Here is a 13,916-nt window from a genome sequence, read left to right on the forward strand (position 1 = left end):
AAAACATAGTGTAGAGGAATCACATCACACAATTCTCAAAATTTACTTCCTCTCGTTTTACTCCTTTTTCCTTCTTTACCACAATCAAACTTTAGTATAAGAAACTCTTTCTTTTTCTTAACCATTCGGTATCCGAAACTCTCTTGCCCCCCACTAATTCGAATTCGCGTCGAATAGGCCCACTAATGGGCTAAACCGCTCCCTATAAATTCTTAAAAGGAAAATTTTCATAAAGCATTATCTTTTAGTAGTAATTAGTCATCTATAGCTATTTGCTATATTACGGATTATAGATACCTTTTATGTGGTTATGAGATGCATTGGATGTATTTAAACTATTGTATTCATGAATACAGTAGCAAAAATAGGCGTGAATCAGGGAAGTCCAGCTAATCAGTTGTTGTATTCGACTGTATTCATGGAGTGAAACATGAGATTACAGCTGGACAGTTTACTGTATTCACAGCGTGAAATGGGAGATTACACTGTTTTTAAAAGGGAAAGTGAATCAATTAACATAATAGACTCCTAATATAACTCAACAAACTCAATTATAACACACAAATTTTGTATTTCCTTGTATAAAAAAGATTCTCAAGCGAAAAATACCCTAAAAACATAGCAATCTTCAGAAAAATTATATAATACATCTGAATACATAAATTATATTAATTAAAAAAACTTATGAATACATTCATGGCATATAGCGAGACAGTGAATACAATGAAATACATAGAATACAGTGGGATACATTGAAATACAAATGAGAAAAAACATGAACTCGGTTACTTCAGCAGCGGAAGCGAACACAGCGCTCACGCCGATCATGATGATGTCGCTTCTCCTAGTTGTGATAAACTTGAACTCGGTTACTTCAGCAGCGGAAGCGAACAGAGCGCTCACGCCGATCATGATGATGTCGCTTCTCCTAGTTTTTCCGATCTTGTTTTTGGTTATCCTAAAAACAATGGCCAAAGCGATCTCGATTTGTACCGTAATGTATTGGCATCTTGTATTGTTAAGGCATTGGAAGTGTTTTCATGTGCAAAATCGAATAAATCGATACTCCAAAGGAATGTAATGGCATATTTGAGAAATTTTGGTTACTATGCGGCGGTATGCAAGGCAAAATGGGAGAGTTCTGGTGGACTTGACAGTCGTCGGATGCGGGAGCCGGAGCAATTTCGGAGGAGATCGGAAATTTTAATGGGATGGGAAAAAGAATGGGATGTATCAAAGTAGAGAGAGAAAGAAAAATAGTGTAACTAATTAGCGTATTTAGTGGCTTAGGGCTAGAAAGTAACCAAAATTAAATATTTTGCTATAAACTTTAAAAGGTATCTATAGAATATAATTTTTTTAAATGGTATTTATTTAAAATAAATAAGGTGTTAACCTTTGCTATAGGAGGTAAAAAATCCTAAAAAAAAAAATCATTTCAAGACCCAAACCCAAGACTTTGGTTAAGAGTGGAGGAATACTTCATGATCCCATCGGCCCCTACTGCGATCGGGGTTTAAGAAAATCAATTTCCTATGTACTAGTTTCAGAACCAATCAACTCCTAGAGAACTGGTCGTACAAACCACAAAAAAGTAAAGGCAGCCACTGTTAATTTGCAATCATCCAATTTATAAGCTTTCCACAAATGAGGAATTAAAGCAGCATATATAGAAATATCCATGCAAGCTAATGGACTAAATAGTAGCCAATAGTTTACTACAAATGCTAACATAGCCAAGGATGACTTCCCACTTTCACTAGCAATCTTGTCACCAACAGAGGCCAAAGATAGACTTGTGATGTGAACTTTTCTTTCGCAGTCCCCTAGCGGAGGACAGAGAGGTAAGGTCGGACATCACCACAAGTACCACCTCCAGCACGCTCTGTTACTCCACCAATATATCAGGCGAAGGCAGAGTAGTTCAAAGGTTGCTGCTGGCCGATATCATCACAGTTTGAGCCATTGGAGATACCAGAGCAAGTGGGTGTAGAGTAGCTCTCCTGAAAGTTTTTTGAGTGATGAACTTTGGGTTCCATTATCTGTCTGTTCAGCTGCAATTTATTAGATACTGGGGAATCCAGGACGTAGGTCACATTGGGGGATCCAGACTCCAGGAGCTTCATCATGTTGAGAAAGCGTCCACCAGGTCCTCTAGCCCTATTCAGTGCATGACGATGGCGAGACTCATGGAGATATGGCTGAAAGTATTTTGTGAATAAGTAACTTGGTTGAACCGGGGCAACTAACACACATGCTGAAACATTAGGGACCCTTACCTTGCGCCCTTTTGAGAGTTTATTCTGAGCCTCCAGCTTTGCACGGTACTCTCTCCGCCTGAGAATAGCCTGGTACTGTTTTGCATTGACAAATATCGGCTCATCTTGCTGATAGTCAAGAGGAAGTGGCACTCGAGCAGATATGGGGCCTAACATTTGTGGATAAACCTGAAGCAAACTGATAGATAAGTATCTCACAACGAGTATGAAGAATAAACACTGGCTTAAAAAATGACTTGATATCAGATTTTGCAAATCATGGGCTGTTCCATACAAGAGAAATCCACTTAGGTATATATATAAGTACACTTAATACTGAGGCCTGAGATCAAACTAAGTCCACTAATCACAGATGACATTTGATATGTAAAATACATCAATTCTTTGAGTGCTGGTCCCTACTTAGAAGTTTATAAGGTTCTTGAAATTTGAAAAGCAAATGCCACATGAAAGTTAAAGTCAGACTTACAGCTTGAACAGTGAATGATCCACAATTTATTCTCCCGTAATCAATAATCAAGGAGAACAGAGAAAAAATTTCCATTGGAGGTTTAAATCTTTCAATGGTTATTGACTATGGTCAGTGTCTATATGCACAAAAACCAGATAATGAAATGTCTATATGCACAAAAACCAGATAATTAAATCAAAAAGATTAACAGAGAAGTTATTCTTAGATGGAAATCCTAATTTGCAAATAAAAAACTTACAATTATATTATTTAAAAGATTTAACGAGCAATTGCCTACTAAAGAAATATTAATTGTTTATAGAGCCGTCTGTACTTAAACTGGCAATGGTTCAAACAAACAATCTTCCAGAGTTAAAAATTTAAAATAAAAGAAAAAGCAGTTTGAAAAAGAATGTACACTGCTAGAAAGAAAAAGGTTCACCTTTTCTTTTAACTAACAACTAGAAATAAATAATACTGCACGTCATCAGTAGAAGTAGTATAGTTGAACATGAATGTACTTACCGTGGAGCATTGTCCATAAGCAGCAAGTAAACCATGACAGTAAGGATCAGAGTACGCAAAAGGTGCATAAGCCTAGAAATGACATTGTGAGATGTCATCACTTGATCAGAAATTACAGCATATGAAAAGAATTAAGAACAACTCACGATTTGTTTGTGGTTTCCTTGGTAAGTGCAATCATGCTCGTGACTCGACAGCGTTGATTCACTTTGAGCTTCATCAGGCTTTTCAATACTTTTAGAATAGCCTGAACATGATCAAAACAGATTTACCATAGTATGAAGTATCTAAAAGTCCAAAGGGAAGTAGTGAAAGCAGAGGCAAAAACAAATTTGAGGCTAAAAGATATCCATACTCATGAAGAGCTTGTAAACCAAATATTCCCTTCATCCTATTTTTATATGGAGTTTGACAGTGTAACGACCCGGCCGGTCGTTTCATGAATTACCGCTCCGTTTCCCCCATTTCTGCTTCTTATTGTCTTGTTCAGCTGTATTATGTGTTATCAGGTTGGTTGGCTCGGGTTCGGAGAGGTTTTGGTAAGGTTTGAGACACTTAGTCTCTTTTGAGTAAGCTTAAGTTGGAAAAGTCAACAGGATGTTGACTTATGTGAAAAGGGCTCAGATGTGAATTTCGATGGTTCGGATAGCTTCGGGAGGTGATTTGGAACTTATGAGCGTGATCGGAATGTGTTTTGGAGGTCCGGAGTAAACTTAGGCTTGAATTGGCAAAATTGGAATTTTGGCGTTTTTCGGTTGATAGGTGAGATTTTGATATAGGGGTCGGAATGGAATTCCGGAAGTTGGAGTAGATCTGTTGTGTCATTTGTGACGTGTGTGCTAAATTTCAGGTCATTCGGACGAGGTTTGATAGACTTTTTGATCGAAAGCGGAATTTAGAAGTTTTTGGAGTTCTTAGGCTTGAATCCGATGTCAATTTGGTGTTTTGATGTTGTTTTGAGTGTTCCGAAGGTTGGAACAAGTTTGAATGAGGTTATGGGATATGTTGGCATGTTTGGTTGAGGTCCTGAGGGCCTCGGGTGAGTTTCGGGTGGTTGAATGGATCATTTCATGTTGGAAATAATTGCAGAAAACTATTGTTGGTGTTGCAGGCTTTTGACCTTCGCGTTCGCGACGGATGTCCCGCGTTCGCGAAGGATTAGGATGTGAGGCAGTGGAATTGGCCTTCCCGTTCGCGAAGGTGGTCCCGCATTCGCGAAGGGCTGAGGTCAGTGGTCACCGCGTTTGCGAGGGTGTTGCCGCGTTCGCGTAGAGGAAAGGTGAGCAGCTGGGGATCTGGAGAGTTGTTCTTCGCGTTCGCGAGCTGGTAGTCGCGTTCGCTATGCTTTGATAAGCTGAAGCTTCGCATTCGCGGTAGGGGTGTCGCGTTCGCGATGAAGGAATAAGTGGTCAACGTAAGCTTGTGCTTCGCGAACGCGAGGCGTTGACCGCGTTCGCGAAGAAGGATCGTGAATAGCTAGGTAGAATGTTTAAAAGATCATTTTCGCGATTTTGGGTCTAAGTTTCACCATTGTTGAACGATTTTGGAGTTTTTGAGTAGGATTGAAGAGGGAACCAAGGGAAAACACTTGGAGGTAAGATTTATGGACTTAATACTCGATCCTAATGTGGTTTCTACGTAATTAATCATGGAATTTGTGGAATCTAAAGCCTAAAATTGGAAGTTTGGGCTTGGAAATTAGAGACCTAAATCTAGGGATTTGAGGGGTCATTTGTGGTCGGATTTTGGTATTCTTGGTGTCTATGAACTCGCAAGAGTGTAAGGATTCTAGTTTTGTGATTTTAGTCGTAATCCGAAATGTGGGCCCGGGGGTCGGGTTTGGCCAATTTCGAGATTTTGGATGTAAATTGGTTATTTTTGAGTGGGTTTTGTTCCCTTAGCATATTTTGATGGTGTAAATCTATTTTTGAATAGATTTGGAGCATCCAGAGGCCGATTCGAGGGGCAAAGGCATCGCGGGAGAGTTTGGACCGGATAGAGGTAAGTAATGATTGTAAATGCTGTCCTGAGGGTATGAAACCCCGGATTCCATATCGTTGTGCTACATTGAGGTGACGCACACGCTAGATGACGAGCGCGGGGTCGTGCACCGTTAAGGATTGTGACATAGTCTGTCCCGTATGACTGTTAAACCGCGTATTTGATTGAAAACTGTTTTCTATCATCATATTTTAGGTTGAATGCCATATTTGGGCCTCGTGCCAATTGCTTTGGAACCTTAGGGAATTTTTACTACTATTCCTCATTGTTTTGACTTTATATTTGTACTCAGTCATGATGTATTCTACTGTTTTCATAACTCAGCCATGTTTACTGCGTTTTGACATTTTTAAATGATATTGTGAGTTGAGTATCATGTTTTACTATGCCCGAGTGGCTTTTAGAGATTTCTGACTGAGTGAGGCCGGGGGCCTATGTTGTGAGGTTATTATGGGATCGAGCTTCGCGCCGCAGCGGTATTGTACTGATTCATGATTATGAGGCCGAGGGCCTGATTTGTTACGCCACGAGGTGGCTTGATATGAGGCCGATAGCCTGTTTGATTATGCCACGAGATGACTTGTTATTGCGTTTGGGCTGTAAGGAGCCCCTCCAGGAGTCTGTACACCCCTAGTGAGCGGGGTTACCTAGTGTGAGATATGATATTGCCTAAGGGGCTGTTGTTGTTTCATGTTATGGCCCGAGAGGCTTATACGAGTGATTGTGAGATAGCCCGAGGGGCTAGTTCTGTTGGTATTTTGCCCGAGGGGCTGATTCAGGTTTCTATCCTTTTCTCCCTGTTTTCATCACTCGTTTGAACTACTAAAAGATATTTTAAAGAGGTTTTCACTGAATTAAGGTGTTTTTACAAGCTTGTAATGTTTTATTGCATTGTACTGGTTTTATACTATTCAGTTTTAGCATTATGCTGGGTTCTACGTGTTTCCTTATCGCTCAACTGCCTTTACTTTTATTACTTACTGAGTTGGCGTACTCACATTACTCCCTGCACCTTGTGTGCAGATCCAGGAGTCTCGGGTCACGCTAGCGAGTGCTGATTTGCTCTCCAGCAGGCTATTCGGAGTTGACTAGGTAGTTGCTCGGCGTTCGCAGCCCAGTGCTTCTCTTCCTATCTTTATTTCGCTTTGTACTAGCCTTGTATTAGACTATGTTGTCTTTTCATTCTCTTAGACGGATATTAGATGCTCATGACTGGTGACACCCCGATGTCGGGCTGTGTTTGTCCGCATTGTTCTATTCTACTTTATGTTTTGGGATCTATAGCTTATTAATGACTTAAAAATGAATTATTATAACTGTTTAGTTGGTTTGGAGGTTTGTGTCGGCTGACCTTGTTTCACGATAGGCGCTATCACGACCGGGTCCGGTTTAGGGTCGTGACAGATAGAGTTTAAGATGTTAATTTAGATTAAGTATTATATAGAGGCAAAGAAGGGGAGCCATGGCATAATTAGTAAAGTTGTTGCCATGTGACGAGGAAGTCACGGGTTCGAGCCGTGGAAACAACCTCTTGTAGAAATGCAGTATAAGACTGCATACAATAGACCCTTGTGGTCCAGCCTTCCCCATACCCCGCACATAGCGGGAGCTTAGTGCACCGGGCTGTCCTTTTTTTCATAGTGGCAAAGAAAGAAAATATTAAAATATAGTAAAGTTAGTTTGATAGATAAAACATCGCATCAAATTTTTTAAATTGCGTAGTTAATGCTTGTGAGATTCTTTTGATTAGTACATGCATGTAAATTCTTGAAAGTTGTAAAAGTCGTTGTAGATAATGTTATTAGACAAATGGTCTCAAACACTTTGGGCCACCCCAAAATTGAATAACAGCCATATCAATTAGGACAGACTGACAGAGTAAATAGGAAATATAACCTGATCAGTTCTAAGATAGCATGGGATTACATGGCTAGATTGAATGTACTACATGCATGCATAACTAAGATGTTGAAGGGAGAAGGTTAACGACAAAAATTATTTCATTTCACAACTCTCTTGTTTCTTAGGTTCTTCAATTTCTAGTTAATCCTTCACGACTAGGTGGTACAATGGTCACCTGAAGCTCTAAGTTAAAAAAAATTTGCAAGACCAACAACAACGGCACGGTTTATTCCCCCAAGTGAGGTATGGGGAGGGTAAGATGTACGCAGCCTTATCCCTACCCTGGACTAGCAGAGAGGATGTTTCCGATAAAGTCCAACACAAGCAAAACAAAGTCCAGAGTATGAGTTCCAGAATTCTAATCTTCTTCAACAACTATTAATCCAAACACAACTCACCCATTTCATGGGTTCCAATGAAGTCCACAACCAAAACATATAACATACTAATAATAAAGCTACATCCATGTCAAATGGATAAATCATCTCCTATCAGTCCCGCCAATTTAGTAAAGAACTTAAACAACTTTCTATTGGCTAGGGGGAATCTGTTTTTTAAGAATAAGTCTTTCCTTTTTTTTTCCTTTTCCTTTTTCCATCATAAAACATCCGCAAGACTTCAAAAATGGAAAGTAGACACTCGCCCTTATAAACTGGGTATTTGTATATTGAGCATGGACATCATCTTTCCAAGATGAACATTGTGTCCCAACAAAGAATTACATCGATATTAGCCCATCCAATACCATGGCATGTGTTCCTGATTATAATGGTGGTAAAGAATATTATAACATTAAGCATTAATCATTGCCAAAATGTAGTTCGTTTTGTCATTGTAGATAGTAGTGCATGTTCCTTTGTATCAATGAGATGATGGAAATACCACTATTTGGTGTAAAACATTGTAATCTTATACAAGTTATTAAGATTCCAAATAATGGCTAGTACAAGACCAAAAGGACAGAGAGGTGGCATAAGTCATTTCCATAGACACGCATAAAGGACCAATTTCCAGCTTTAAAATAAAAGGATAGGGCCAATCCAATTTAATCTCAACCTACCAAACCATCAATTTGACACTTCGTTCCACATTCTTTCTCGTGTTGCAAGTCTAAAGTAAGAAGAACCAAACTTTATCTGATTACAACTTAGTAAGTATGTATTCACCACAAATTCAACCACAGTACAGTAAGTACCAGCAGAACACAGAAGATCACAGGCCATCTCCATTTGTCTTAGTTTAGGCCATAGCTTTAATATTTTTACACACTGTATATTTGCATCTTAAAACATGTCAAATAATTAAGTCGATACCATTACCTGCTTGAAAAGGCATGTTGCTTTTCACATAGATTTTGCTTTCTCCTTCCGTAGCAACTTCAGGGCATGATTGACCCGTTGACTGAGTAGAAGAGGAATCCTGATCTTGAAAATGAAAACCAAATTGTTCGGGATTTTGAGGACCAGGAAAAGTCAACCATTGTTGCATTTGTGATTCTTTGCTAGTCCGCCAACTAGGTCGAACACTGATCGATGGGGCTGTTGAGACGCTACTATGATCAGAGTCTTTTTGAAGCAAGTCCTGCATTCTGCTAATCATCTGTGACCTCGTTCAGAAACTCAAAAGGCCCCGAATATCTACACCTTACACATGAGAGTATGACCTAAGCAGAATAATTGAAGCCTGAACTTCTCTTATCTTTATTTCAGTTCCAGCATACGAATAAAGTTTTACTCTTAAGACTTGACAAACTAAGTAGAGTGTGTAAACTTTGACCGCAAATTACCATGTTAAGTTACATTAGTGTTATGTCAATAATCGTATTCATCAAGATTTGTTTACTTCCAGCAAGAAAATTACAAATCCTTCAACTTCTACATACATATTTGTCCTTCAAAAGTCTCAGCTTTGAAATTTTTTTAGCAAAAAGGTAACACTTATTAAACAGCAGCCCTTCTAGTAAAATCTGAGGAACAACTTAAAAAAGTATGCTTTTGATAAAAGCGATCAAAATAAGTAGTTTTTAGAAGCTTTATCTAAACAGGCTCTAGAACAAGAGCAACAAATAAATATCAACATCTAAGCCTCCATCCAAATTAGGGGTGGCAAGCGGGCGGGGCGGGTCAGATATGGACGGGTCGAAAACGAGTAATGCAAAAATGGATAAATTATCCAACCCATATTTAATATGGAAAATGGATTAACCAGCTAATAATATGGATATCCATAATATCCATGGCTTTTTGAGTATGATCACTTTTGGGAGAATTCCTAGTCTCTCAAACTTGAGAAACCACCAATTTGAGTTTTTTCGATATAAAAGTTAAACTCATTAGATAATATCGTTCTTATCTACATTTGACCCGTATTTAAAATGTTCATTATACAACCTATTTTTTAGTGGATAATAATGAATGGACAACTGCTTTTACCGCCACTAATCCAAACTAATTGGAGTTGACTATATAAAAAATCAGTATTTCTTTCATTCCAATTTGGAACCTTTTAGAGTAACAAATCTAGGTATACAAAATTAAACATACAGTAACCTGAGAAAATCCAAAGATTTTGAAATACTAACATGCACCAAATTCAGACCCAAGAATCCACAACAAACCCAACAAATCAACCTTTTAACATCAATCAATCAAAAAAAAAACTGAAAATAAAAGAATGGAACAATATTATAGCAGCAGCAGATAAAAGAACCTTCTAGAGCTTATACAGAACCTTCTAAATGACGCAGCCTTCTTCAAAACCTCATAAATTCAGCTTCTTTCTATCAAGCTATCCCTTTTTTTTAGTAATAATTTTATTTTTGCTGCCGAGTTATCCGGCGTCTTGGACGACGATTTTTTAGCTGGAAATAAAGAGACAGGAAAACACAGAGGTTCTTTTTTTTTCCCCTACGTGGAATTGAAGGAGACTTTGGTTTTGTTTTATATTTATATATTTAAAGTTCGTTGTTTTTTCTCATCAACTTTTTTTGTCGTGTTGTGTGATGTATAGAGGACATTGTTCATGAATTTCTTATTAAATTAGTGTTAAAGTACGTGCTTTGCGTGTGTACCTATATCATGCGTATATAATTTTTTTTAAAATTATATCATTACGCGTGTTACTTATATCATGAGTTATTGAACAAAAGTTAACGAAAAAGATCTAAGCTCCTAAAAAATATAAATATTGATCCAATATAGCTAGTTCAATAAATAAAGAAATTCAGTCTTACATATGCGTTACTGTAATTTCTTAGGACATATATAGATATCTTATAAATATCCTTGTTATTTTTGTTACCTACTACGAAAAATAAATAATAAGTTAAACTATAGCATAATATGTTGCTCTATTTTTTATTGTTTTAACCGTCAATGCTCTTCTCGTGAAAATAAATTATGTGCATTAAGAGTTCTATCAATTTAAAATATTTATATGATGATTTTAAAAAAGAAATAAATTGAGTATTTTGCTAATTACTCCCTCCTTTCTATTTTCTCTTGTCAAGAGTTAATTTGACGAACCTTTAAAGTTAATTTGAATTTTAAATTTAAAACTTAGATAAACAATACGAGAAATACTATGAAGCTGCAATCTTTTTATGTCAATATGATAAAAAATATTTCCCTGGAGCTTTTGATCTGGTGGTTATTAACTCGATCTTCCCAAAGAGAGAGGAGCAACTGGTCACTTTCCGGAGTACGGTGGCCAGGACCCAAATAGACTATCTTCTCTGCAGGAAATGTGATAGAGGTCTTTGCATGGATTACAAGGTCATTCCGAGTGAGTGCCTTACGACCCAACATAGGCTCCTAGTTATGGACATGGGGATCAAGAGGAATAGAAAGAAGAGAGTAGTGTGCAACTTAGAGTCAAGTGGGGAAATTTGACTAAGGACAAAGCCCAAGAGTTAGGGGAGAGGTTGTTGGGGATGGAGGCCTGGAAGAGTAGCGGGGACACGACTGCGATGTGGGCCATGACAGCGAACTACATTAGGGAAGTTGCGATAGAGGTTTTAGGGGTTACAAAGGGATACCTTGGGAGACGTGTAAGGGATTGGTGGTGGAATACGAAGGTCCAAGGTAAAGTTGAAGTCAAGAAAGCGGCTTATTTGAAACTAGTTGAGAGCACAAACGAGGAGGAAAAGAGGACGAATTGGGAACGTTATAAAAGGCAAAGAAAGAGGCGAAGTTAGTGGTTACAGCGACTAAGACTGCTGCCTTTGGATGCATGTATGCGGAGCTTGGGAGCAAAAGTAGGGACAAGAAGTTGTACAGGTTAGCCAAAGTGAGGGAGAGGAAGGATCGTGACTTCAACCAAGTAAAGTGCATCAAAGACGAGGATGGCATAGTATTAATTAAAGATGCCCATATTAGACAAAGATGGTAGACATACTTCTACAAACTGTTGAACGAGGAGAGGGACAAAAACATTGTGCTAGGTGAGTTGGAGCACTCCGAGAGTCTGCGTGATTTTGTCTATTGTAGGCATATTAAGGTTGAAGAAGTTATGGGAGCGATGCGTAAGATGAGCAGGGGAAGAGCGATTGGGCCAAACGAGATCCCGATAGAATTGGAAGAGTGCGGGTCGTGCAGGTGTGGAGTGGCTTACTGGATTGTTTAATGTTATCTTTAAGACGAATAAGATGCTCGAAGAATGGAGGTGGAGTAAGATGATTCCTTGTACAAGAACAAGGGTGATATCCAAAACTTCAATAACTATAGGGGTATCAAGCTACTGAGTCATACTATGAAAATTTAGGAGAGGGTGGTGGAAGTCAGGGTGAGAAAGAGTGTGTCTCTTTTGGAGAATCAATTTGGATTAATGCGGGGGCGATCGACTAGGAAACCATTCATCTAGGTGAGGAGATTGGTAGAGCAGTATAGTGAGAGAAAGAAGGACCTACACATGGTCTTTATAGACCTAGAAAAGGCGTACGATAAAGTTCTGAGGGAGGTTTTGTGTAGATGTTTGGAGGTTAGCGGCGTTCCGGTAGCTTACACTAGGGTAATCAAGGACATGTATGATGGTGCTAAGACTCGGGTGAGGACAATGAGAGGTGACTTAGATCACTTCCCAATAGTGATGGGGTTGCACCAGGGATCAGCTTTTAGCCCGTTCTTATTTGCTTTAGTGATGGATGTATTGACGCCGCACATTCAAGGGTAGGTGACATGGTGCATGTTATTTGCCGATGACATAGTGTTGATTGATGAGATGAGGAGCGGGGTCAATGAGAGGCTGGAGGTCTGGACGCAGACCCTAGAGTCTAAAGGTTTCAAGTTGAGCAGGACCAAAACGGAATACTTGGAGTGTAAGTTCAGTGATGAAAGTCATGAAGCGGACATGGATGTGAAGTTTGATACCCAAGTCATCCCGATGAGGGATAGTTTCAAGTATCTCATGTCTATAATCTAAGGTAACGGGGAAATTGATGATGAGGTCTCCCACCGTATCGGTGCGAGGTGGATGAAATGGAGGCTCACATCCGGTATTTTGTGTGATAAGAAGGTGCCACCAAGACTTAAGGGTAAGTTCTACAGAGTGGTAGTTAGACCTACTATGTTGTATGTGGCTGAGTGTTGGCCAGTCAAGAACTCCCATGTTCAGAGGATGAAAGTAGCAGAAATGAGGATGCTGAGATGGATGTGTGGGCATACCAGGAGAGATAAGATTAGGAATGAAGTTATTCAGGACAAAGTGGGAGTGGCCCCTGTGGAGGACAAGATGCGGGAGTTGGGGCTGAGATGGTTCGGGAACATGCAGAGGAGGAGTACGGATGCTCCTGTTAGGAGGTGCGAGAGGCTGGCCGTGGCGGGACTAAGAAAGGGTAGAGGAAGGCCGAAGAAGTATTGGAGAGAGGTGATTAGGCAAGATATGACGTTACTTCAGCTCACTGAGGACATGATCCTGGACAGGAGGGTGTGGAGGTCGAAGATTAGGGTAGTTGGCTAATTGGTAGTCGAGAGTTCTTCGTTCTTTTTTAGTAGTATTAGTATCTCCCTTGTTTTTTTTCGATCGCTCTGTGTATCGTATGTTCCAGTTTGTTACTTTTTGATGCTATTTTCTATTACTGGTTTTGTTTTTGTTGTTATTGTTGTTACTATAGTTGTCTTTCTCCCCTTTTCCTTATCGTCCTTTGTCCCCCCTATTCTTTCTTTCTTCTTCATCTTTCTTCTTCGTCTTCTTCCTCTCTCTCTCTTTTCACCTTTTCTTGAGCCGAGGGACTATTGGAAATAGCCTCTCTACCTCACTAGGTAGGGGTAAAGTCTGCGTACATACTACCCTTCCTAGACCCCACTTGTGGGATTATACTGGTTATGTTGTTGTTCTTGTTGTATGATTAAAAAATATTTAAAAATTTTGTTCAAAGTTTATATAGTTTGAATCTCGAAAGACTAAAAAGTTTTATATAAACTGAAACTGAGGGAGTAATTAGACTTAATTACTCGTTCTCAATATTAAAAAAAATAATTTTATTTTTTCACATTGGGGTTTAGTACTTTTACAATAATGTAAAAAATATAATAATTTTTGAACTCCTTCCCTACTCGAATAATATTTTTTTATTGATTTTTTGTATAATATTTGAAATCTACAATTGCGCGTTGCGCGTATATCCTATCTTGATGAATAGAATATTATGTTAAACATTATATTTGAAATATAAACTAAAAATTTAAACTCTTGAAATTGAAGAATATTGATTATGCTATCTGTTTAGTTTCAGCAAAAATACATAGCCTTTAAAAATTTAA

At 38.7% G+C, this 13,916-nt stretch overlaps 1 protein-coding gene across 4 annotated transcripts; it reads right to left on the minus strand.

The window, feature by feature from the left end:
• Nucleotides 1–1,589: 1,589 nt before the first annotated feature.
• On the minus strand, nucleotides 1,590–10,057 carry LOC104248371 (nuclear transcription factor Y subunit A-3-like). 4 transcript variants are annotated; one of them, XM_009804625.2, is made up of 6 exons: nucleotides 9,889–10,057; nucleotides 8,478–8,746; nucleotides 3,402–3,502; nucleotides 3,256–3,327; nucleotides 2,280–2,447; nucleotides 1,590–2,201 (listed from the first exon to the last, which is right to left on the minus strand). In XM_009804625.2, the coding sequence occupies exons 2-6, from the start codon at nucleotides 8,743–8,745 to the stop codon at nucleotides 1,905–1,907; spliced, it is 906 nt and encodes a 301-aa protein (XP_009802927.1). In that variant the 5' UTR covers nucleotide 8,746; nucleotides 9,889–10,057; the 3' UTR covers nucleotides 1,590–1,904. The 4 variants fall into 4 exon arrangements, with proteins under 4 accessions (XP_009802927.1, XP_009802928.1, XP_009802926.1 ...); XM_009804626.2 differs by having other exon boundaries at nucleotides 9,868–10,057; XM_009804624.2 differs by having other exon boundaries at nucleotides 8,478–8,795; nucleotides 9,868–10,057.
• Between the last annotated feature and the right edge of the window lie 3,859 nt (nucleotides 10,058–13,916).

This window comes from Nicotiana sylvestris, chromosome 10 (genome assembly GCF_000393655.2).
Source record: "Nicotiana sylvestris chromosome 10, ASM39365v2, whole genome shotgun sequence".
Taxonomy (NCBI): Eukaryota; Viridiplantae; Streptophyta; class Magnoliopsida; order Solanales; family Solanaceae; genus Nicotiana; species Nicotiana sylvestris.

What these genes read in the sequence shown, in the direction of transcription:
- LOC104248371 (XM_009804624.2), bottom strand. Translation starts at nt 8,757, where the DNA reads ATGATTAGCAGAATGCAGGACTTGCTTCAAAAAGACTCTGATCATAGT. An exon ending in CAACATGCCTTTTCAAGCAG is followed by an intron (nt 3,503 to 8,477) that starts GTAATGGTATCG and finishes GATCATGTTCAG; the next exon opens with GCTATTCTAAAAGTATTGAA. An exon ending in AAGGAAACCACAAACAAATC is followed by an intron (nt 3,328 to 3,401) that starts GTGAGTTGTTCT and finishes TGTCATTTCTAG; the next exon opens with GCTTATGCACCTTTTGCGTA.